General features: G+C 35.5%; 1 protein-coding gene across 1 annotated transcript; it reads left to right on the top strand.

The window, feature by feature from the left end:
- Positions 1–1,169: 1,169 nt before the first annotated feature.
- Positions 1,170–21,056, top strand: LOC122713568 (LIM/homeobox protein Awh-like). The gene is made up of 6 exons (XM_043934148.1): positions 1,170–1,269; positions 12,837–13,120; positions 19,383–19,600; positions 19,904–20,152; positions 20,570–20,743; positions 20,983–21,056. Exons 1-6 carry the CDS (start codon positions 1,264–1,266, stop codon positions 21,048–21,050), a joined length of 999 nt encoding a protein of 332 aa, XP_043790083.1. The 5' UTR covers positions 1,170–1,263; the 3' UTR covers positions 21,051–21,056.
- Positions 21,057–22,582: the final 1,526 nt, after the last annotated feature.

Raw genomic sequence — 22,582 nt, 5'->3', positions numbered from 1 at the left:
CCGACCTAAAGGGGATCGAGGATAAGAGATACAGTGGACCAAGGGGTATATCCCATGCAAACCTCCGAGAGGTGGACTTAAAGGCTCTTCGGATTCTTATTTCCCCATAAATAATTTTAATGACGCGTCGCGGCAGTTCAGGTAGGGCGAAGCTATGCGGAGCCCTGGACCTGTAGTCAGTATTGTTATTTATTATATTCATCGCATGTGAGTAAGGCTCTACACTCGAATACAATCGTATTGTACATGTGAAAATGCGAAAATATGATGTATCGTGATCGATAAAACTTGCAGAATTTTTCGTACTTGAATTTCCTCTTATTATTTAACATAGCAATCTTTATTTCATGGTAAAAACGGATTAATTATTAAAATTTTACAAAGTATCAAACGATATATTATATTAACGTAATTTAAATTGAGTTTTTTAATATAAATTATATTATATTCTTTCGATATAACAAAAAAAAAACCATAGATCTTTTTATAATAATAATTTTTAAATCATTTATTTAATATTAAAATCATTCGCAAAATTACGCTATCTAACCGAACTAGAGTTCAGCAATCTATATTTCGCTCCATAAACAAACATAATCAAAACCGAGCAAGAAGATTTTCGATCGTGGAAAATTAACGCAGTTATTTGCCAAACATCTTAAAAATTCCCAGTTTCCTTCGAAATCCCCCGAAAACTTGCCAACCGAGAGAATACTTCTCGTCGTAACCTATCACAACACGCTCGACAATTACGCGGGGCTACCCCATCCCAGGAGAAAGATCTTCAAGAACGATCCTTTTTCACACGCGGCACTCGCGACCAATCGAGAAAGACTCGTATCACAGGTCGTAGTGGGGGATAGCGGCGTGCGCGTGTGCGTCTCGCGGTAGACCGAGTTTCGTGTCATTGGGCGTACCGCACCTCAGCCAATCGGAGACGGCGCAACGCTCGTGCCCACCCGACCGCTTCGGCCACGCCTATTTCTCTCCGATACGATACGCGGCTCTCTCTCCCCGTGCTCGTAGTGTAGTGTAGGAATTACGTTTATTATACCGCCGAGCGTATCGAGTCTCGGGCCATGCTGCGCTCCTCGGGCGTAGCTATCGCTTGCTTGCGGGTCGCGAATTATATTTGTTCGTGCGATTTTACGCGATGCTATTGAGGCTGCGGATTACTCTCCTGTGACCGATAACCAGAAGTTATTAGGGATCGGCGAATTGAATAAAGGGAAGTGTCTCTGGATCGTTGTACTTAAGGCAGTCATGAAGGTATGTGAAAGATATTTGAAAGACATACGTTGGAACGTTGATTGGATAATTTTTTTCTTTTTTTTTGGACTTATTATTTATGGATGAAATTTTGTATTTGAATAATTAAAGTAATTGTTTTGAATTTATCGAGGTTTTGGGGATTTTTACAGTATAGAACTTTGTTGCGTTATTAGGAATGTAAACAAATTCGTATTAAATGATAGGTTAGTATTATTATGTATTTATTTATATCGATTAAGATGTATAATATTATGCAATATTTGTAGTGTTCGTTATTCGTTCATTCGCTAAAATAATTTTTATTAAACGCAGATTTTAGAAAGAATTCATCACGTAAAATTTACAAAGTTCTAGCGTGTTATAAATCTTGCAAATTTATCATTATTTTCAAATAAAACGATATGTTTTTAAATTTTAAATGTTTTTACAAGTTCGTCGCAAATTATTCCATTTCGAGTTTTATAATTATAACCATTAATTCTTTCGAAATTTCTAACACTTGTCAAAATAGCGATAAATTTTGACAGAATTTCAATATTTACTTCGTTAAAAATGTTCAAATATGCGTATAATATCGAGAGCGAAATATCTTGAAATTTTAATGAAATTTTTCAATTTTTCGAGATATATCCCTAGATGTAAAATACATTTCTTTCACATAACAATTTAATCAAGATAAAAAAGAAAAAAAGAATAAAATTCCCAAGAAAATATCATGATGAAACGCTACCTACTTTCGTATAATTTACCTGTGTCATAAAATCCCTAGATTCGTCGCGGTTGTGAGTTGATGAGGTTGATGAGCGTTGGTGGACAACGACACTGTGCAAAGAAAAAGAAAAAAAAGAAATTGTGTAAACGTATGGACTCGAGAAATTCTCGAATTGGATCTTGCCATCTTTGTTGTTTCGCAAAATTAATTTAATAATTTTTATACTAATATTTTTCTTTCTCTTATCCGTCTGTTTAAATCGCTCAAATATAACCAATAATAAATTCTAGAATCGATACCTCTTTGATATCTGCTCGAAATTATCGATACTCGTTCGATATATATTAATATCAGCTAAGATTACTTAGTTATTAATATATTATAAATTATTTATTATTAAACGATTAAAAGTTTTAAATATAGTAATAGTATAAAGTAATAGCTTATTTAACTTATTATTATTGTTAAGAAGAAAATATCGAAGTTACATATCGATATTTTTCATCATGTTAGGTTAGGTTCATCGATATCGATAACTGACGCCAAATAATACCATCTAATCTAACCTAACCTAAAATTAAGATACGTACCGATCGATACTTTCTATCTTCTTAGACTTTAATATTGAATATATCGAATATATCGATAGTATCATTGCTACAGTATATAATACGTAATAATTACGAGTAAATACTGAAAAAAAAGTCAAACGAAAGAGAGAATAAGTGATAAGTAAGTGTCTTCTCGGAACGAATGCGACGTACGTCGCGGTAAATAACAGTCACGGTGTATTCGCGGATATCTATAAAGTATACCTACGCAGAGACGGGGCGAAATCGTAAATATCTGTAAGATCAGATCCGAGACAGGGCGCATCCCACGCGAGGGGCGAGCTTTTCGAGATGGCACTCGGTACGTGTGTGGTCCGGTAAATTGTCGGCGTAAGGCGCAAAATGGCGCATCACCCTGATCCCGAGTTATATGGCCTCCTGGTTTTCAGAGGACTCGTGGAGACGCTCGGTGACCACGTGGCTATTTCTTTTCTTTTCTCTTTTTTTTTTTTAAATGGCCTGTCACCACGAATCGAAGGATCGTGGAAGATTCTTCTTTTATTGAATTCGTGAAACGAATATCGATAATTTGGTAACTTTTTTTAATATGGTTTAAAATAGTGGAATATTTACGAATTTGGATCTTAGATAGTGTATTGTATAAACAAGTATATTTATTTATCTGAAAATTTTATATTCGTGAATCCTGTTGGGATATTCTGTTCGGGTAATAATAGACTCTGATGGACTATTGTAGGGTTAATAAAAGCGATGAATTAGATATTTTAGAACATATTATTATCGTGTTGTCAGAATGTAATCTCTGTGTTAAAATAATTTTCAATAGTACTTTTCTATTACTAATATCAATTATTTTACCAACGCGTTTAATATAGTTAGCATTTCGTATTTATATTTAGATATTATATAAACAGTTATTTTTATTAAATTTTTATTTACAATGAGAGCGCAAGTTATTCAAATATACATCGTAAATAATTTAAATTTTAAATTTCTATTTTAAAACAAAATAGAAAAAGAATCGAAGAAACAAAAAAAAAAAAAAAAAAGAAAACTGATCATTTTTTTAAAATGTCGTCAACAATCCATGCATTTTATTATTTTATTTTTCAATTTTTTCTTTAGAAAATAATCATCATCGAGATTAATAAATCGTCGCGTGATATATTCGAACGTCGAGAAATCCTTTTTTTTTTTTTCTTTCTTTCTTTTCTTTTTACGACAGAAACCATAAAGTAAGGATTTGTCGATAATTTGAAAGTCGACATGATCGGGGAATGGCGCCGATCCCATAGATCGTAACTCCGGATGATCCGTTTTACGAAGGTTAGAATCCTCGCGTTTTTTTCTTCGTCATTAATCTTCCATAATCTTTTAAAGTCTTTACTATAATACTATTTTATCGTCTCGATTCACTTAACGTTTCAACTATGATCTATCGTGTTTTATCTTTCTCTCCATTTACTTTAATTCCAAGTTTTAAATTTATTTAATTTTATGGAACACGAACGTATATATTTTAACAAATTTTATCGTTTTTCTTTTTCTTTAAATTGAATTAAAATACCCAGAAAAGTTTTCAAAAAAGAAATTTTTCGAACATCAATTTTCGATATTTTATATATTTTTCATATTTAAATTTATAATAATATATATATAGCAAGCGAATAAGTTAAGTATTCGTCTAGGTCTAATTATTAGAAGATAAGAGGGGAAAAAAAATCAATCAAATTTAAATACCCGTTCAATAAAATTTAATTCTCTATTCGAATTAATAAATTTCAATCGATCTGCGTATCTATTAAAAATAGAAAAGGACCTGATCCCTTGCCAGACTTGAAACTATTTCGTCTATTTCTTAATTCGAATATTTACATAATCCTTACGTAAAAACGCAAAATCGTCGAAGCGAGTTTGTAAATTTCCTCGTTAAACTCGTTCCATAAAAAATGAAGAGGGAATATAGATAGGCATGGTGAACGAGATTATCGAAACGAATAAGTAAAAAAAAAAAAATAAATAAACAAATAAATAAATCTCGAAAAAAAAAACTCGAGATCTGGATATAATAAATTGATTGGAACTGGCGAAGGAGGAAACACGTCACATTAACATACGCTTGCATATTATTAATAGAGTGCCATAAGTGTGGCTCGATTTGTTTTGCTTCTATCGCGTATATATTATCGCCTCTATTCGCCTCGTCTCGATTTTTCTCTCTCTTAATCCAAGGAATATTCACACTTTGTCATCGATACGCCGACGTGTCTTCGCGCGACCGTGTCGAAATAAAATTGTTCCCCGGCCATTAGCATAACCGCCACGTTCCGCTCGTGTATAGCGATGGGATAAATTCGAATCGAGACTCGTTTCGCGAGGATCGAATGTTGCATTGGAAAATGCTCATCCGTTACATTCGAGAGTGTAAATCGCCTCTTCTTCTTTTTTTTTTTTTTTTTTTTTGGAAATAACTTGTAAAGTTATTCGAAACTTTCAAACTTACTTGATTTTACGAGACGTTCGATCCCATCGCTAGAACTAATTCGAACGTAATTTTTCGATAATTTTTAAGAAAATTTTTTGCACGTAAGAATTAATGGAATTAAATCGTGTCGTCGGATGGAAAAATCTCTTTTATATAAGACATTTCATATGTTACGATATTTAAATTATTGTACAAAGATATGTATCCTTGTATGTATTTCCATACGTTGGAAAAAAATTAATAATCCAATTAAAGTCTGGAGGAGGCAGAGGGTGAAGCACCGCACGACTCCCTTTCCCCAGGAGGCGGTTTCGGTTTCGGTTTATTAGCGACAGACTTGAGCTAATCGCGAGACGAATCTGTTTCTCTTGATCTCTCGGCCATTCACCACAATGGTGAACGATAAAAAGGAACGAGGAGAAGAGGGGGAAAAAAGGAAGAATTATCGGGAAAGTCGACAGTGCAACGTTTTGCGCCCCGTGAAAAAGCAAGAAATCGGATGGCGATTTAAATAGATCTCGAGTGGCTCCTCTTTACATGGATCGTCCATTGTGCCATCCGCAAGGTATACACTGTTCACCCTGTGAAACCGAGGGTGGTGGAGGTGGAGGATTTTTCCACGAAGAGGCGTGAAAGGAGGCTCGTGCCCTTGGTTTGGCGGTATGCGCACCACTCGAAACTCACAAAAACCGGCATTATTCTCTCTCTCTCTCTCTCTCTCTCCCTCCTCCTTCTCCTTCGTCGTCTCTTTTTCGTTTCAACGGGGTATAAACCGGAGAAGTATCGTCCCCGTTTTCGAGAAAGAAAACGGGGACTCTGGAGAAGAAGGATGGCGGGCCACTTTGTCAACTTGTCACCCGGGTCGAGGAGATCCGCGAGAGAAAACGAACGAAAGACCCCTCGGGATGAAGGGAAGAACTACGATCGTTCTTGTTCGCACCAGGAAGTCTTAGCTCCTCTCCTCCTAGAGACGTTCCTCTTTTTCTTCCCTTTTAACTTTTTTCTTTTCTTTTCTTTTTTTTTTCTTTTTCTTTTTTTTTTTTTTTCCTTGGAGAGGAAGGGTGCAAAGCCTTTGTACGTGTAGTGCTTTTACGTCTGGCTTTTGTTTAATATCGTTCTCGATACGATCGTTTGGATAATTGATTTGAGGTTAGGTTCAACGAAAGGAGGATTTTTAATATGTAAGGGATCGAAGAAGTTGCTTGAAATTTATAATATAAATTTTGTTTTTAGTGTTAATTGAACAAGAGATTAGATTCGTGATTATTTATATAAAAAAAAAATTAGATTTTTTTGTTCGATATTGTTCTCGATACGATCGTTTGAGGTTCAACGAAAAGAGGATTTTTAATGGAACTATGAAAAAGATCAAAGAAATTTGAAATTTATAATATAAATTTTGTTTTTTAGTATTAATTGAACAAGAGCTTAGATTCATGCTTACTTATCTAGAAAAAGAAAGTTGGGTTAGATTTTGTTCGATATTGTTTTCGATTGTTTGAGGTTAAGTTCAACGAAAAGAGGATTTTTAATGAAACTGTATAAGAAATCGAAGAAGTTGTTTGAAATTTATAATATAAATTTTGTTTTTAGTGTTAATTGAACAAGAGATTAGATTCGTGATTATTTATATAAAAAAAAAGTTAGATTTTTTTGTTCGATATTGTTCTCGATACGATCGTTTGAGGTTCAACGAAAAGAGGATTTTTAATGGAACTATGAAAAAGATCAAAGAAATTTGAAATTTATAATATAAATTTTGTTTTTTAGTATTAATTGAACAAGAGCTTAGATTCATGCTTACTTATCTAGAAAAAGAAAGTTGGGTTAGATTTTGTTCGATATTGTTTTCGATCGTTTGAGGTTAAGTTCAACGAAAGGAGGATTTTTAATGGAACTATGTAAGGGATCGAAGAAGTTGTTTGAAATTTATAATATAAATTTTGTTTTTAGTGTTAATTGAACAAGAGGTTAGATTCGTGCTTATCTATCGAGAGAAGAAAGTTAGGTTATGGCGACATTTCACATATCGCATACATTTAACATATATATATTCGCGAAACGCATTTAAATAAAAACGCAACGATTTATTTGCGCGAATATAGGAATTAAGTAAGGGAGACAAATCGTAGAATTCGAACAAGATTAAAAGATTGAAAGGAATTAAACGATCTGGGTGAAAGAAGTGTGTACAGGAAACGGGGTCGTATATCTGCATATTTATACCTGCCACGTGTGACTATATATCGATATAACTTAAGTGTTACACGAATTACTTGCATATATCCTCACAGGTGAGAAATTCAAGTAGGAAGGCGTAGGTTAATTAACCTACACGGGGATAATTTGTTCGATATTGTTCTCGATACATTGATACTATATCAAAGAGAACCAAGAGAAATCGTACGTCTATATCTTTGAAGAAAATTTTAAATTAATCAAATATTATTGCGTAATTTCGACTCTTCGATCGATCTTGTTATCTTCGTTCACGCCCCATTTAATAGACCTTATCTCATCGTATCAATGATGAATTGCGGAAATTCATTCATCATTTCGAAGATATTTATTCGAAGTATAGCGACATTCGATGCGACCATCGCGCATAAGAATGCAAAAGAAATTCCTTTTTAAGTTCGAAAGATTGAAAAATTTGTACAAAAAAAAAAGAAAAAAAATTCGCGCGAAAGTTACATTTTCAGTAAAAAAGTTTCGCCAAGAAATAGGGAGAAAAATATTCCATCGACTTTCGTCGTATCTTTTTTTTTTTAGAGAAAAAAGATCTCTCTCTTTTTCCGAAAAGAAAAAACGCGTTTCGAAACGTAACCGCTCGGCAAAGGCCGATGGGTATCATCGTTATTACCTCCGAGGCAACCTCGGATGTCATTGGCGGGCGAAGGGAAGCGGACGAGTATCGGTTTCAATGGTGTCGCGCACCGAAAGTGACACGGAGCCGCGGATACCGTAGAAAAGCTTACAGGACCCCCAAAGGACCTCCCGTCGACAGCCTTTCAATGTTTGAAAGTCATACCCCGGTGGTGTGCACCGTCGACAAGGGGACCGAAAGCGAAACCACTCGAGAGAAGGCCGAGAATGGAGAGGGGCCTCATGGCCGTTCTGAATAGAGGCGTGTACAAACCCTGGTGCACGAGAGAAAGAGAGAGAGAGAGAGTGGTCTCTGCGAAAGCGATCCACCTTTGTGTAAATAAGGCAATAAGGCGAACCGAAGCGGGATTATTCTTCGGTTAAGTCTGTGGATCGGATTATGGGGTGGAAGAGAGATGGGTAGATATCGATAGTCTCTATTGGGATGTCACGAGGTATTTTTCTGTACGCGACGCCACTTATTTCAAAGAGTTGGAGAAAGATGGCGTGTATGCTTGAATCACGTGTTTCTATTACGTGTATAATTAATAATTACATCTATCTGATTATTCAAAACTTATTTAAAATTCTTATTCAAAATCGCTCGATTTTTAATCTTAAGAAATGAATAGATAAGTTACAAATGACACAAGTTCGTGATAATTGATTTGGTATAACAACTTTGTTCGAATAGAAGAGTTAAAAAAAAAAAAAAAAAAAAATGGACGATTTAATAAAAAGTCGGATGGAAGGAAATTTTAATTGGGAAAAAAAAAAAAAAAAAAAAATAGGATAAAGAAAAGAATTTTCGAATTTAAAGAGCTTTAACTCCGATGCGAAAGCTTCGAATCATTCCCCCTTCGAGGAGAAATCGGGGTCTTGGTGGGTATCATTCTCATAATAAACCCGAAAAAAAATCACGCCCCTGACGGTGCGAGAGCAGAGAGAGCCGAGGAATATTTCGGGGCCGGGTAGAAATGGGAGGGGTACGTCGGTTTACCATAACTTATGGGGCTGGTCGAGACGAGATCGCGTCTCCATGATGGGCCACGAGGAGCCCCGTACAACGCGCGTGTTCTCTGAAGCGTTAGGTGTTAGGTATAGAGGCAGCACCTACGGCTTGCAGGTATTACGTTACAATGCCATTATGTAACTCCCGTACCATTGTGGGGACCCCGTTGTGACGTATGGTTAACCACCGACCATAACCAACCAAATGTTCGCACGTTCTAACAGAGGAAGTATTTTGTATGGTATTTGGTCGATGCGCGAGTATCGAACGTGTATCGAAGCCGAGAAGCGGGAAATGATTTTTGGGGGGGTGATTGTTGGGGGGGGGTACGATTAGCGGGGTGAAAAGGAGAGGGGAATTGAAAGGTATTCGATTCGTTGTTTCTTCGTTTCGAAGCAATTTAATTTAGTAGGTTAGGTTAAGAAATAATTTTTGGGATATGATTAATGTGGAGTTTGTAATTCGTGGAAAATTAGAGTGGAAATTTAAGTTAAAAATGACTTCAAGGGGATGACTGATTCGTGGAAAATTAGAATTGAAAGGTATCATTGTTTCGTTTCGAAATATAATTTAGGTTAGGTTAAGAAGTTAGAAATAATTTTTGGAATATGATTAATGTGGAGTTTGTAATTCGTGGAAAATTAAAATTGAGATTTAAGTTAAAAATAACTTTTGGGAATGTTTCTTGAAGTTTGTGATTCGTGGAAAATTAGAATTAAAAGGTATCATTGTTTCTTCGTTTCGAAGTAATTTAGGTTAGGTTATATATAATTTTTGAGATATAATTAATGTGAAATTTATGAAAAATTAGAGTTGAAATTTAAATTAAAGATGATAATCCTTAAAATTTGTGATTCATGAAAAATTAGAATTAAAAAATATCATTGTTTCTTCGTTTCGAAATATAATTTAGGTTATGTTAAGAAATTAGAAATAATTTTTGGGATATGATTAATGTGGAGTTTCGTGGAAAATTAGAATTGAAATTTAAGTTAAAAATGACTTTTGATGTCCTTTAAAGTTTGTGATTCGTGAAAAATTAGAATTAAAAAGTATCATTGTTTCTTCGTTTCGAAATATAATTTAGGTTATGTTAAGAAATTAGAAATAATTTTTGGGATATGATTAATGTGGAGTTTCGTGGAAAATTACAATTGAAATTTAAGTTAAAAATGACTTTTTATATCCTTTAAAATTTGTGATTTGTGAAAAATTAGAATTGAAAAGTATCATTGTTTCTTCGTTTCGAAATGTAAATTAAGTTAGGTTAAGAGGAATATGATTAGTAGTGTAAAGTTTAAAATTCATTCAAAATAAAAATTGAAAGCTATCATTGTTTCTTCGTTTTCAAATGTAATTTACATTAAGTTAAAAAGTTAAAAATAATTTTTAAGAATATTATTTTTTATTTCAAAGTACAATTTACATTTAACAAATTAGAAATAACTTTTACGAACGATTTTTACAATAATATCAATTTGTTTCGAAATCCAATTTGATTTAAAAACAAATTTAATAATAAATCCTGTAATTTTATTCAAAGAATTACTCTTGACTTCAGTATCGACCTTCTTTCTATACTCCTTCTTTCGAAACTGAAAACTTTTGTTTATGGCCCCGATTCAATATCTTTCCCACCAATTTGTCCATCCGTCAAGACAATCACCAAATTATCGTACCTAATTCTTCCTTTATCTCACCTTTATTTCATCGAGGTTAGAAATTTCGAGTGTGTAAATGTGCATAAACTCGATCGTGAAACGCTCGATTAATCTTCCTCGTTCGGTCCCTTCCTTTTCTTCCGTCGTAATAAATCCACGGATAAAATATTACCCGCGTTTCGACTGGTTCGTTCGTTCGTACGTGTGTCGCGACTTCCACACCCACAACTCACATGCTGGACAGAGGTAGAGTTATGCCAGCATATGTGACAATAACGAGCCACGGTTGCATACGAGGCGGGATCGTAAAACGGAGGATTAAACTCCTTTCGGCTATTAGTCTAATATATGCGTTCCAATATCAAAAAAAAAAAAAAAAAAAAAAAAGAAGGTCTGCGAATCGTGAATCGTGGCGATTCAAAGATCTTTTTCTTCGAATGAATCTTAATGATGGATCTCGAATTTCATCTTGAAAATTACTTATGATCAATGTGCTTCATAGATGTACTTGAATTACATAAAAAGTGGATCAGTTATTCAAATAACTTCCAAAATGTAGATTTGAATAAATTTTCGAAATGGATATTTATGGAAACCGATATCTTCTTCGAGGATAAAATTCTTCTTTTTAAGAAGAGGGTTTAAAAGAATAGATCTCGAACTTTTGCCAGTTGTCCGTTAAACGTGTGAAAAAAAAAAAAAAAAGATCGGGTAACGGGGTAACGAAATCGACGATCCCCTGTTAAACATTTCCGCGAACGGCATTGTGCCACCCTATCCCATACAGAATTCAAACTACTCGGATGCGCTCTTGTCACGAATGCCGGGCCACACTTGATGGATGCGCCCGTTTCGATCAATCTGTTACAATGCAGTTTGCCATGGCTGCTATTCGGATAATCTTTCCTTTCCATTTTCAAACAACGAATTCTATTCCTACGTTCCTCGCCAAAAAAAAAAAAAATCATCATTTATCATTATCAAATTTCCATTTTCTACGTGCTTTATAATATATAAAAATAAAAATGTTTAAATTTAATTACAAATATCGAAACCTCGCATCTCTTCCAATTTTATTATTCTATATATTGAAAAGGATATAAAATTAAACGTAATTTTAACTTTAATCAAATGGAATAATAATACAGTTCTGTTGGAATAATTTTTAATTATCAATCTGCCAATCGTTTGTAAAAATTAATTTGAATGAAATCAAACGATTTTTCCTTCTCTAACTCCCCTCTCTCTCTCTCTCTCTCTCTCTCCCCTCGTGCAAAGTTTATTTACGCGGCACGCCCCGCTCGTTCAGGAATCATTTAGGTTGTATCGTTTTGTAGCCACGAGATCGGGCTGTGAATCCGGACACGAGTCGCGGTAACAAGAGCGTGGACACAATGATAGAGGACGGTTCGAGAAAAGGCTGGCTGGACGCCACGGTTGCCCGTTTAAACGTCCCCATTGGAGGCCCTCCAACCCCCCTATCGTTCGAGGGGATGTCACAGGGTTGGGCCAGCCACGTATATTACACCGATGCTACACATTGTGCACAATGACACCTCCGTGTTCACGCGGCTATATATATATATATATATATGTATATATATATATCGAAAGGAAGGGGGCCGTGCAGAGTTTTCGAGGGTTCTCGAGGCCTGCATTGCACCTCTACCGTGTCTACACTGCGCTTATGTCGGCAACGGTGTAACGATTCCCCGCAGGGCGCCCTATTCGCTTGACCAGCTGTCCACTGGAACGCTCGTCGCGCCTCCAGTGGGCAAACTTTGAATCAGAGCGACTTGGACGCATACGCAGTGATGGGAAAAATTTAATAGTTGAAGTTTACGAATAAAGTTGCTTCAATAATTTATCGTTCAAATAATAATAATAATAATAATAATAATTGCAAATAGTTATAATGTCAAATGGAGATTATATGAGAAACGGATCGACCGTAATAATCGTGAATAATAACAAATATTATTTAAGCATTTTAATTACTTGATGTAACTTTATTCGAAATTTTTAACTAAGTTACTACACTTTTCAACGTGTTAAGCGGCTGAGAAAGATAGATGGATTTTAAGAGGATGAAAGTGAAATAAAAAAGTATTCGATTAAAATAAATTTTCATAACACGAATAATGTAAAGTAACACGTTTGAAACGTTCTCACGTCGATCTTTTAAAAAAAGATATAGAATATATCTACCGTATTTCGAATAATTTATCGTGCAATATTAATGAAAATGAAATTGCAGACAGAGGTGGAAGACATGACGAGCGACAGCGTGTGCGATGGAACCGGGGCGAATCTCGCCACGCCGGAGACTACCGGTGGCCTGATAGGACCGGAAATGCCGGCGAACGTGATGGAGTGTGGCGGATGCGGAGAGCGCGTCCGCGAGCGCACTGTCCTCTGCGTCGGCGGTCGAACTTGGCACTCTAGGTGCTTAAGGTGCTTCGCGTGTGCCAGGCCATTACACGATCAACACTCGTGCTTCTTGAAGGGCATGAGGCTCTATTGCAGGCACGACTATGCTCTGTAAGTTTAACGAGTTTTTCATCGTTAAAAGGATTTTCCGTTTTATAAAGAAATCGTTGCGTGAATCTATTATGCAATTATCGAATTAATTGTATAGTTGTTTCGAGTAAAGATGTTGTAGTATTTTACGAAGTGGTTCGAAGAATATTCAAGTTCGAGAAATTCGTAGATAATACGATAAAGATATCAAAGAATTTTATCGAAGGTTAATATGTTCACTAGTATAAAGGCATAAATCCAGGTGTAATTGCCATCGTGTCGTCAAAGATCTGGATTTTCTTGTAACGACAATTCACTGATGGAAAGAGATTCAATTATCGCGATAACGCACAAAGTAAACGTTCCTGTTATGCGTAATATTCAAATGCGCGCGGTTGATCTAACTAGTGGAATAATAAAGCACGGTGAGAGATCGGTGCGAGCGTCGTGTTTGCGTTATCAATGCAATAAATAACAATTCATTGCGTACGAAACCTCTCAATCGAACCGCGAAAACGAAACTAGAAATTTTCCCTCGACACGACACGACACGATTCTTAAATGACTCGTCTACGGATCGATAAGCGTGTAAATCAATGTTAACGTTTCTATAACTAAATTAGCGATGCGAGATATTTTGTTGTATGGCGGATTAACTGGTTGAACTACTTTTCGAATGTTTCTGATTTTTCGTTGCATCGTGTTCTAAAATTTTTGCTTTCAAAATATCTTCGATATGTTCGTTAATTTGTCAGATAAATTTTTAAAATGCGATGCGAAATTTTATTCTAATAAATTGATATTTAATGTATTTATAGAAATCTCGATGTTTAACGATGTTTAACGAAATACTTTCGAAAAGCCGACTTGACCCGAGTTGAACCGAACGATTCCCGAATAATTCCGATGTAACCCGAACAATTCTCGACTCGACCCGAGTATCTAGTAATCAAAATTTTCGAATTCTCATACACTTCTATATCTTGTGTTCAAAGTTAGGTTAGATCCGATAAAGAATATTAAAAATACGAAGATCTCTCACTCAAACCAAACAAAATTTCATCTTACTGAAAAATATCATCGATTGAATTAAAAAATGGAAAATATAACAATAGTTACATCTCTTATATCGTTCGATACAAAATGGAAAGAAATCACGATGCGTACAGTAGTAAGCACTTATAGATAATATCTCTAAAGTTGAATTTATCCCCCTTCGTATTTCCTTTCTTCTTTGGATTACATTGATTTCCGCATTCGATAATGTAGACAGCGATACCGGTCGCGCGTCACGATCGGATATCGCGATATATACGTGATTTAGACAGGCCGGTGCAACAGCCAGGTGACCGAACCAACCATTGATTGACAGTTGGATAAACACGTTGGAAAGTGTTCGACTCGGATCCTTCGCGTACAATCGGCCAAGTCACTTCGAGCTTCTTTCATTTCGATCGATCGTGATTCTTTCTCTCTCTCTTTCTCCCTCTCTTGCGATCCTCCTCCCTACGAAAATATTCGAAACAAACCGCCTTCGATCGGCCATTATCGAATTCCGCTACAATATGATACGTGTGTCGAACGTTGTGTAAGTAAATAGAAAATCTAATTGAATTTTTGTCGTTGAATCGAATCGACTTGATATGACTTATTCACGAGACTGGATTATCATTAGAGTTAATTTAAATTTTTAAATTTTATTTGAAATTGAATCCGTATTAAAGAAACAAAATACAACAAACGTTAGATAATAGATACGATTCTATAGATAGAGATGGACAAAATTTTTACGATTCAAGTTAAGAATAAAATTGCTCCGATAATTTATTGTTCAAAACACAGATAACTATAATCAAAGTCAAAGTTACATGAATCAAGTTAATTTTCAATAAAGTCATTCTAAATTAATTTTTTATTTAAAATTTTAATTACTTTTTTAATTACTTTTTCAGAATTAGCGTCCAACTTCAAAACTCACTCTCTAATCTTTTCTTGCAAAATCAAATTTAAACAACTTGTCAAGTTACTCCAGAAAATCATTTCGTCGGGGAAATATTATCTGAAATATCATCCTCGCTTATATCACTTATCAGAGTCAAAGGAAGAGTTTAAGGGTCGGCATTCCTCGCAAAGACGGTATCGGTGGATATTTTCGTGGCGTGTCCGTCTTTTCGAGGGTCAAAGTGGCGTGTATGCGGGAGGTCCCGAGGAATCTGCCGCGTAATTTTTTTCGACCGACGTTTTTCGCCTCGTAATGCCGGCTTACGATGACCCGGTCGACAGGATCCACGACCCCGTAGACACGTCGACAACCGACTCGGGGAGGAGAGGCGAAGCCGCGCTGCCTATTTCGATTTACGCTCGGCTCGTCGTGATAAATGATCGGAAACTATATACGTGGATATATGCCACGAACAAGCTCTGGACCGGAGAATCGAGGACACCGAATCTTTTATACGATTCGTGATCGAGGAGAGTTGATACAATGCGACCTAATTAAATACGCCATTTGGATGGTGCGCGTTTCGATTCGATATACTCGAACCGTTCTAATTCTGTTGAAAGTTCGCGCGCGAGTAGTGATTTTTGCGAAAAGTGAAATTAATCTCCTTTCTCTTATAAATAAAGTTAAACATAAATGTGATAATTCTTCACAATTTAATTTAAAATAACATACGACGGATTAATGGAGTTGCAATTGGAAAACAATGAGTATCATGTGATTTTATAACGAGTTTCTCTCAAGGATTAATTTTTATCTCGCTTTCGTGTCAGCTTTTTTAAGACAGGATCTACATATGTCGGCGATAAAAGAAACTCGGAAGGAGGGATAGAGACAATCGGTCGCTCAAAATTCAAATCCGTTCCTAGAGATTGACGTGGGCGAGACGAGAAAGTTGCTCTTGCGACCACGATGAATTAGTGATTTGCCGAGAGACAATAGGATTAAAGTGCAAGTCTTTTTTCTTTTTCTTTTTTTTTTTTTTTTTTCTATATATCTCTGCGCGAGATTTACAGATTGCGCATTACAAATATACATTCCTATCGTTTTCATTAATTATCGATTCTGAAAAGCTAAAGGAGAATGCCTTAATTCATCTAATTGTTCGATATTTTGTTCGATCATTCTATCTTTTTCTCTTTTCGAAAATCTGAAGATCTCTCGTGATTAATTACATACATTTCTCAATCGTTCAAAAGAATGCGAAGAATGGAAATTCTAACACTCTCTTGGCAACGTCGCAAAATTTTCGATCGATCGTACAATCGATATTCGTTTTCGAAAAAAGGAAAAAAAAAAAACAATCGTGAAATCCAAAGTCAACGAAGTCAACGAAATCGTAGATAGCGAAAAAATATTATAACTCTGTACAATAAACCACTACTACAATCGAATATACATAATTATATAATTATATAATATATAATATATATAAATAATTATATAATATAATAACGAAGCAAGCAAAGCGCAACGTCTCGCACGATCAACTCCATTAAGCAGCTCTTTATAGCCGTGCGAATATCCGCTCCCTCTCGCGTACGAATCCTCCTCTTAATTCGTTCGCTTCTCGGTTGTCGAAACACAGAGAGCAATAGTGGTGGCATCTAGCAGCTCGTCCGGGTATATAAGCCGTACATACTTACTCACTTTCTCTGGTTTGGTGGTGGGGCCACCGGGATAGTCGCGTGGCCCCATAAGATACGTTGGCGGGAGGGAGGGAGGGCATAACCCCTTACACGGGCCGTATAAACGGCCAAGTCTCGGTTCGTAGCCGGGGAGGAACCGGACGAGGAATCGGGATGCACTTTCCGTGTTCATGAATATGATAATGGGCTAATGGCCGGCTAGTCGTTGTTTAATTACCAGCCGCGGCGCACACCGACCGACCACACCACGCCACGTCGGCCGTGAAGAAGCCACCGTGTGGTCGTTGGTGTCTCGTCGTTAGGCCGAAGACTTCACGAGGCTGTGTTACTGGCAACGGTGCACCCGTAACACCCACCTCTCCGACCCATTCATCGTTGCCCAGCGTGCGTGTGTCGTGTAGCATGCTCGTGTCTTGCCGCTACACGGCTACCGTTTACACCGAGCTAGACTCAGAGAGAGAGAGAGAGAGAGAGAGAGAGAGAGAGAGAGAGAGAGAGAGAGAGAGAGACTTTTTCGCAAGAACCTTTTCTCGATGCGGTTAGATCGTGGGGACAACAGCAACCACGTAGACCAGAGAGATTTCACGAGAGAGTTTCAGAGAGTTTCAGAGATGTAAGTTACCTTGGTCGTTCGGTGTAAGAACGAAGAAAGAAACGAGTAAGAAGCGGGGGTGTGAGGATTTGGTTGGTGTATCGTTTCGGGGGAACGTTCGTGTTTAGCATCGTTGCAAAGAAAGTTTAGTTTAAGTGGCGCGGTGAGGAAGATCGGAGGGTATACTTATAATGGAGAAATACGTTTATTTTTAGTTTGGATAGAAGAGATTCTCGTAATTTTCACGTCTTTCATCTATTTGTTTTTCTCATTCTTTTTCATCTTACCACTCGCACAAATTCCATTTCGTGTTCTGTTTATAATTGTTTATACATTTTTTTTTTTCTATTTTCCATTCCACTTCTTTCTCATTTTCATTTTTCCTCTTCCTAACCATCCACATTCCCTTCACTTCCTCCTTATCTCGCGACTCTCGTTTCTCCCTTTTTCACCTTCTCTCGTTTATTATTCCTTTTTCTTTCTTCCTCTCCTCTCCCCCTCCCCCTCCTCCCCCCTTCTGTGGTGTTCATGCGCGGCAGCGCGAGTTTACATACACGCAAACATACTCTTGGAGGTTAGAGCTCGCGCTTCGGGATCCAGGAGTCATTTATTTGTCACAGGACGACCGGTACAGGCTGGCTTGTTCCAGGTAAACGCGCGTTCGTGCGCGACGCGTTATCTAAGACCGTTCTCTTTCTCTCTGCTCCCCAAGTACGAATTATATTCTCTGTTCTGAGCATTCGTGTCGGCCATTGCAACGCGCAGGAGCATTGATAATCGAGTTTCGACCGTGTGAAATCGTGCGCACATTTTTGGCGCACCATCCGATCTTCTTTACCCATGTACGATAATCTCGAGTTTTATTGGTTGTTTTGCCAGGAACAGTGGAATACTGTGGCTAATTGTAACGCGCGATTAAATTCAAATTATTTCCTTGACGTTGTAATTATAATTTATAATTAGAGTTATAATTTATATTCGGTGTATACATATAACTGTGTAAAAGGTCGAGGACAAAGTTTAGGACCATATAATATTCGAAACAAGGAAGAACATATCAAATATCGATAAATGTGAATTGAGTTATGTTTTTTTTAATAAGATGTTGCTTTTGAATGTGTTCAATATATATTTTTTTCATATTAAAGCTCGATTTAAATTCGATAAATTTTTATATAGTAGTATAGTGCATGACAAATCAATCGTTTTAATAATTGTTCTACTGACAAAAACATCTCATAAACAACTTTGGAATTAATGATTTTAATATATTTATTAAAATTTTTTTACTTGTTTAATGAATATTAGAAATGCTTTTGAAGTTTGTCCTTAATCTTTCTAATAATATAATATATCTACGTATGAAATATATACATGAAACATTTGTTACTTTTATCTTTAAATCTTTGCATTTCTTTACTTATTTCTATGCAGATTTAATTTTAAAGATCTGCACTTCAACAATAAGAAATAACAAACAAATCCTAGTCAAATGTTCGAATCATCTACCCTCATGGTTACTAATAATTCGTCGAGTCGAGTGTGCAGGAAATTCATAAAGAGGATTTGCGTTTTTCCTTTCGTGCAATTCCTATCGACAGTTGAATGTTGGTGCACGCGAACACCCGAGGGAGTTGACGCGAAACGTTTTCTTTAACGTGCGTTCGTTAGAGTCAGAAGAAGCTAAATCCTCGACGGTTCACCTTCCATCGTTGAATTTATTGGCGCCATTGCTGCAGGTGGCCGCGTGCTGCGTGCCTGCAAATTCTTTACGACGCTTCGGATTTCCCGATATGGCAATGCGTAGTTAGTCACGTTAGATTAGAAAAACTATGAATTCTCGACTCGTTTTATTCAAGCCACAATTGATAAAATTATTAATAGAAAAAGAACAAGAATCATTCTCTTAAAAAACAGCAGCTCTGAAAATATGAAGGATGAATCCTTGACGATATATATTCGAAATTACTTTGTATTTTTGATATATTTAATCTTTATATTTGTAATTTAAAAAGCAATTCGAAAATTCTTATTTTTCAGAACATTCGGTGCTAAATGCGCGAAATGTGGTCGAAGCGTGGGTGCGGGGGATTGGGTGAGGAGGGCCAGGGAAAGGGTGTATCATTTGGCGTGTTTCGCCTGCGACGCCTGTTCCCGTCAACTCTCCACAGGCGAGCAATTCGCCCTCCTGGACGCCAGATTGCTTTGTAAGGCTCACTACCTGGACGTCGTCGAAGGCAACAACACTTCTTCCGATGGTGAGACTGTGCAGATACCTTACACATTCCTTGTTAAAGTAAATAACGAAAATTATGATATCAATCAAATATATAACTATTATTACCTACTCGTACGATTCCAATAGTGAAGAAATTATTAATTTATTTTCGTCTCTCTTATTTTTTCACATTTACATTTCCCTTAATCTTTATTTTACGATCCAAGATACTGATCTAAATCCGTGTAAAATAAAGAGGGGAAAACAAGGATAGACCTCTGGAGAGATGGATCTCTGGAGAGGCGTATAAATGGTGGAGCACCTCTAATTGGTACTTTCGCAGAAGGCGGTGACTCCGAGAGCGGGCACAAGAGCGGTAACAAGGCGAAGAGAGTGAGAACCACGTTCACGGAAGAACAACTGTCCGTTCTTCAAGCGAATTTCCAATTGGACAGCAACCCGGACGGCCAAGATCTCGAGAGGATAGCCCATGTGACGGGACTCAGCAAAAGAGTTACTCAGGTTTGGTTCCAGAATTCTAGGGCGAGGCAGAAGAAGCATCTGCACACGGGAAAAATGAAAGGGCAACACGGTACTTCTTGCGTTTGTTTCTTTCATCGATATTTGTCTAAGTGGAAGAAGATTCTTGTTAATATCCTTTTTTTTTTTTTTATGATTTTATTCCGAATTCATTTTATCTTTTCATTGTTTTATCCAAATGATATTCCGAAGTATAATTATTTATAAAATATGTTTCTCTCCTTTCATATAATGATATATTTATTTTATATATATATTTTTTACATAATTTTTTTTAAATAATTATTATATATCTAATTATATTCTATTGTTTGAATACGATTATTTTTATTTTAAAAATGAAATATATTATAGTGAATATATTACTTCAAACGTTTTATAAATATATATATATAGTAGAAGATACGATTTTAAAAATTTCTTAGACGAGCATAGCTCGAAATCAAAGAAATATTATTTATTGTTGCAGTTCATCAATCACCACCAAATTCTAACGCGTCCACTGGCGATTTCGGTCGACACATCAATTTACATCTGACCTATTCGTTTCAACATCAACAGCAACACCATCATGGCCAGCAACCTCCGCAATTAAGTCCGGCTACGTGCAAAAGTCCCACACCCTCGATTTATCATAATCATGGTGAGAATATTACTCATTTTCTTGCATGTATGGAAAATCTTTTTTGAAAAATTCTTCTCTTTTTTGATTTATAATAAAATTATAATCAAAATTTTTTGAAAAAAATCATTGGATTAAAATTAAAATAGTCGGTCTACTTTATAATCAAATACGAAGCGGGTTACGAGAGGACGAAATAAAATTTTTATTTTAAAAAGGTCTGTTCTCTATCGAAAGACCACCGTCAATTTTGTCCTCAGGCTCGGAACAATCGATGGATGAACTCTCGCAAGACTCGATGATGTTGTCGATGCCGAACGAGGTTTAATCGCCGTTGGACCACTCCTCGTTGTAAATATTCCTTTATTTTAGTTAAGAAGATTTTTCCATTTTCGTCGAAACCTTTCTCGATGAACATTTCATTTCGTATCTGTTTCTTCGATCGAAGATGGACAGAATTCGTCGCGATTAAAAAAAGAGAGAAATTTTGAAATTCTCGAAATTCAAATAATTATTGATTTCATTGATACATTTGATTTTTCATTCATTCATAAAATTTTGAAATTTTTGAGAATTTTGAGATCCTATGAAGTTTCGAATTCCTATTTGGATCTAAGAATCAGATTTCGATTTATCTGTCAAGATTTAGATAGAATTTTATTATAAAAAGAAAGCAAGGAATAAAAGAGTTTTCCTTGATTTATTACTTTTCTTTTTTCAATTTTTATCCGGTGAATGTCGAAAAAGGAAAAGAAAGGTATGGAATTCTGATTGTTTTCCAAAATATTTTTTACCTTCGCGTTTTTAAAACACGTTTATCGATTATTTTATTTCTTTAGTACTTTTGAAATAACATATGAAAATCACAGAAGAAAAATTTAAACAAGTTCAAAGAAATCTATTTTCTTTTTTTTACATCATGTTTTTAACTGAAAGAAATTAGTTTAATATTTCGATATTATAAGAGATAAAAATTTAATGATGTTACAAATTAAAAATTTTAAAGCCGATTATTTTTCGATCATCTTTGATTAATTCAATCACGATCGAACGTAACAATTCGTTCTAACTTCAGACATTCTCGGTTATTTTCGAGAATCAAAATCCAATAGCCGATCCTCTTCTGCTAATCTTCGGCAAATTACCGATATTAATCGAAAATAACCGAAACATGATTAGTTCTATTATAAATTAAATAAAACTATGAAAATATTTTAATAAAAGATATTCTATTGTAAATATTGATAAAAAATGACTTACCAAGTTCTTCGTCTGTGATCTTCATATTTATTCAATTAATTAATTAATCCTTTGAAGCGTATTCTTGAAACAAAATATATTTATACAAAATATATTTATTTTGATTTGTAAATTAAAGAATACTCCATGTTTCGATCAAAGGAAGGAATATTAATTAAATAGATAACATTTAAAAAAAAAAATGTTTAAATTTGTAACATTGTTTCAAAGGATTAAATATTTCGATAAATACTTCATCTCAAATAAAATGTCGTTGATCCGAATATTTCGTATAATTTAGAACGAAATCCGCCCAAATCGTTGTTAACTTATTAAGATAACCAGCAAAATGTAGAGAAGCCAATTTTTAAGACTGGATGGCAGCACAGCTCTCTCGCACTGGATGTTAAGCTTATTATAAATAAGTGAATACAATTAAACATTCCATATAATGCATAAAACAAGTCTCCGTGCACCAATATGGAAATGAATCGCGAATATTTCCGTAGCGATTGATAGGTGATGATCAACTCGTTATCAACTTTCTAGTTCCGAATCAAGTTTTAACCCTTTCCATTTCCATGCTTTCTTTTCGAATTAATTAATTTTTAATTTTATTAA

This window comes from Apis laboriosa, unplaced genomic scaffold (assembly GCF_014066325.1).
Source record: "Apis laboriosa isolate Shangri-la unplaced genomic scaffold, ASM1406632v1 scaffold112_cov148, whole genome shotgun sequence".
NCBI lineage: Eukaryota > Metazoa > Arthropoda > Insecta > Hymenoptera > Apidae > Apis > Apis laboriosa.
This window is presented reverse-complemented; position numbering and strand designations above follow the sequence as displayed.

Bases quoted from the DNA above. Each gene is read 5' to 3' on its own strand.
- LOC122713568 (XM_043934148.1), top strand. The intron at 13,121-19,382 runs GTAAGTTTAACG...CTTATTTTTCAG, and splicing joins TGCAGGCACGACTATGCTCT to AACATTCGGTGCTAAATGCG. The intron at 19,601-19,903 runs GTGAGACTGTGC...GTACTTTCGCAG, and splicing joins CAACAACACTTCTTCCGATG to AAGGCGGTGACTCCGAGAGC.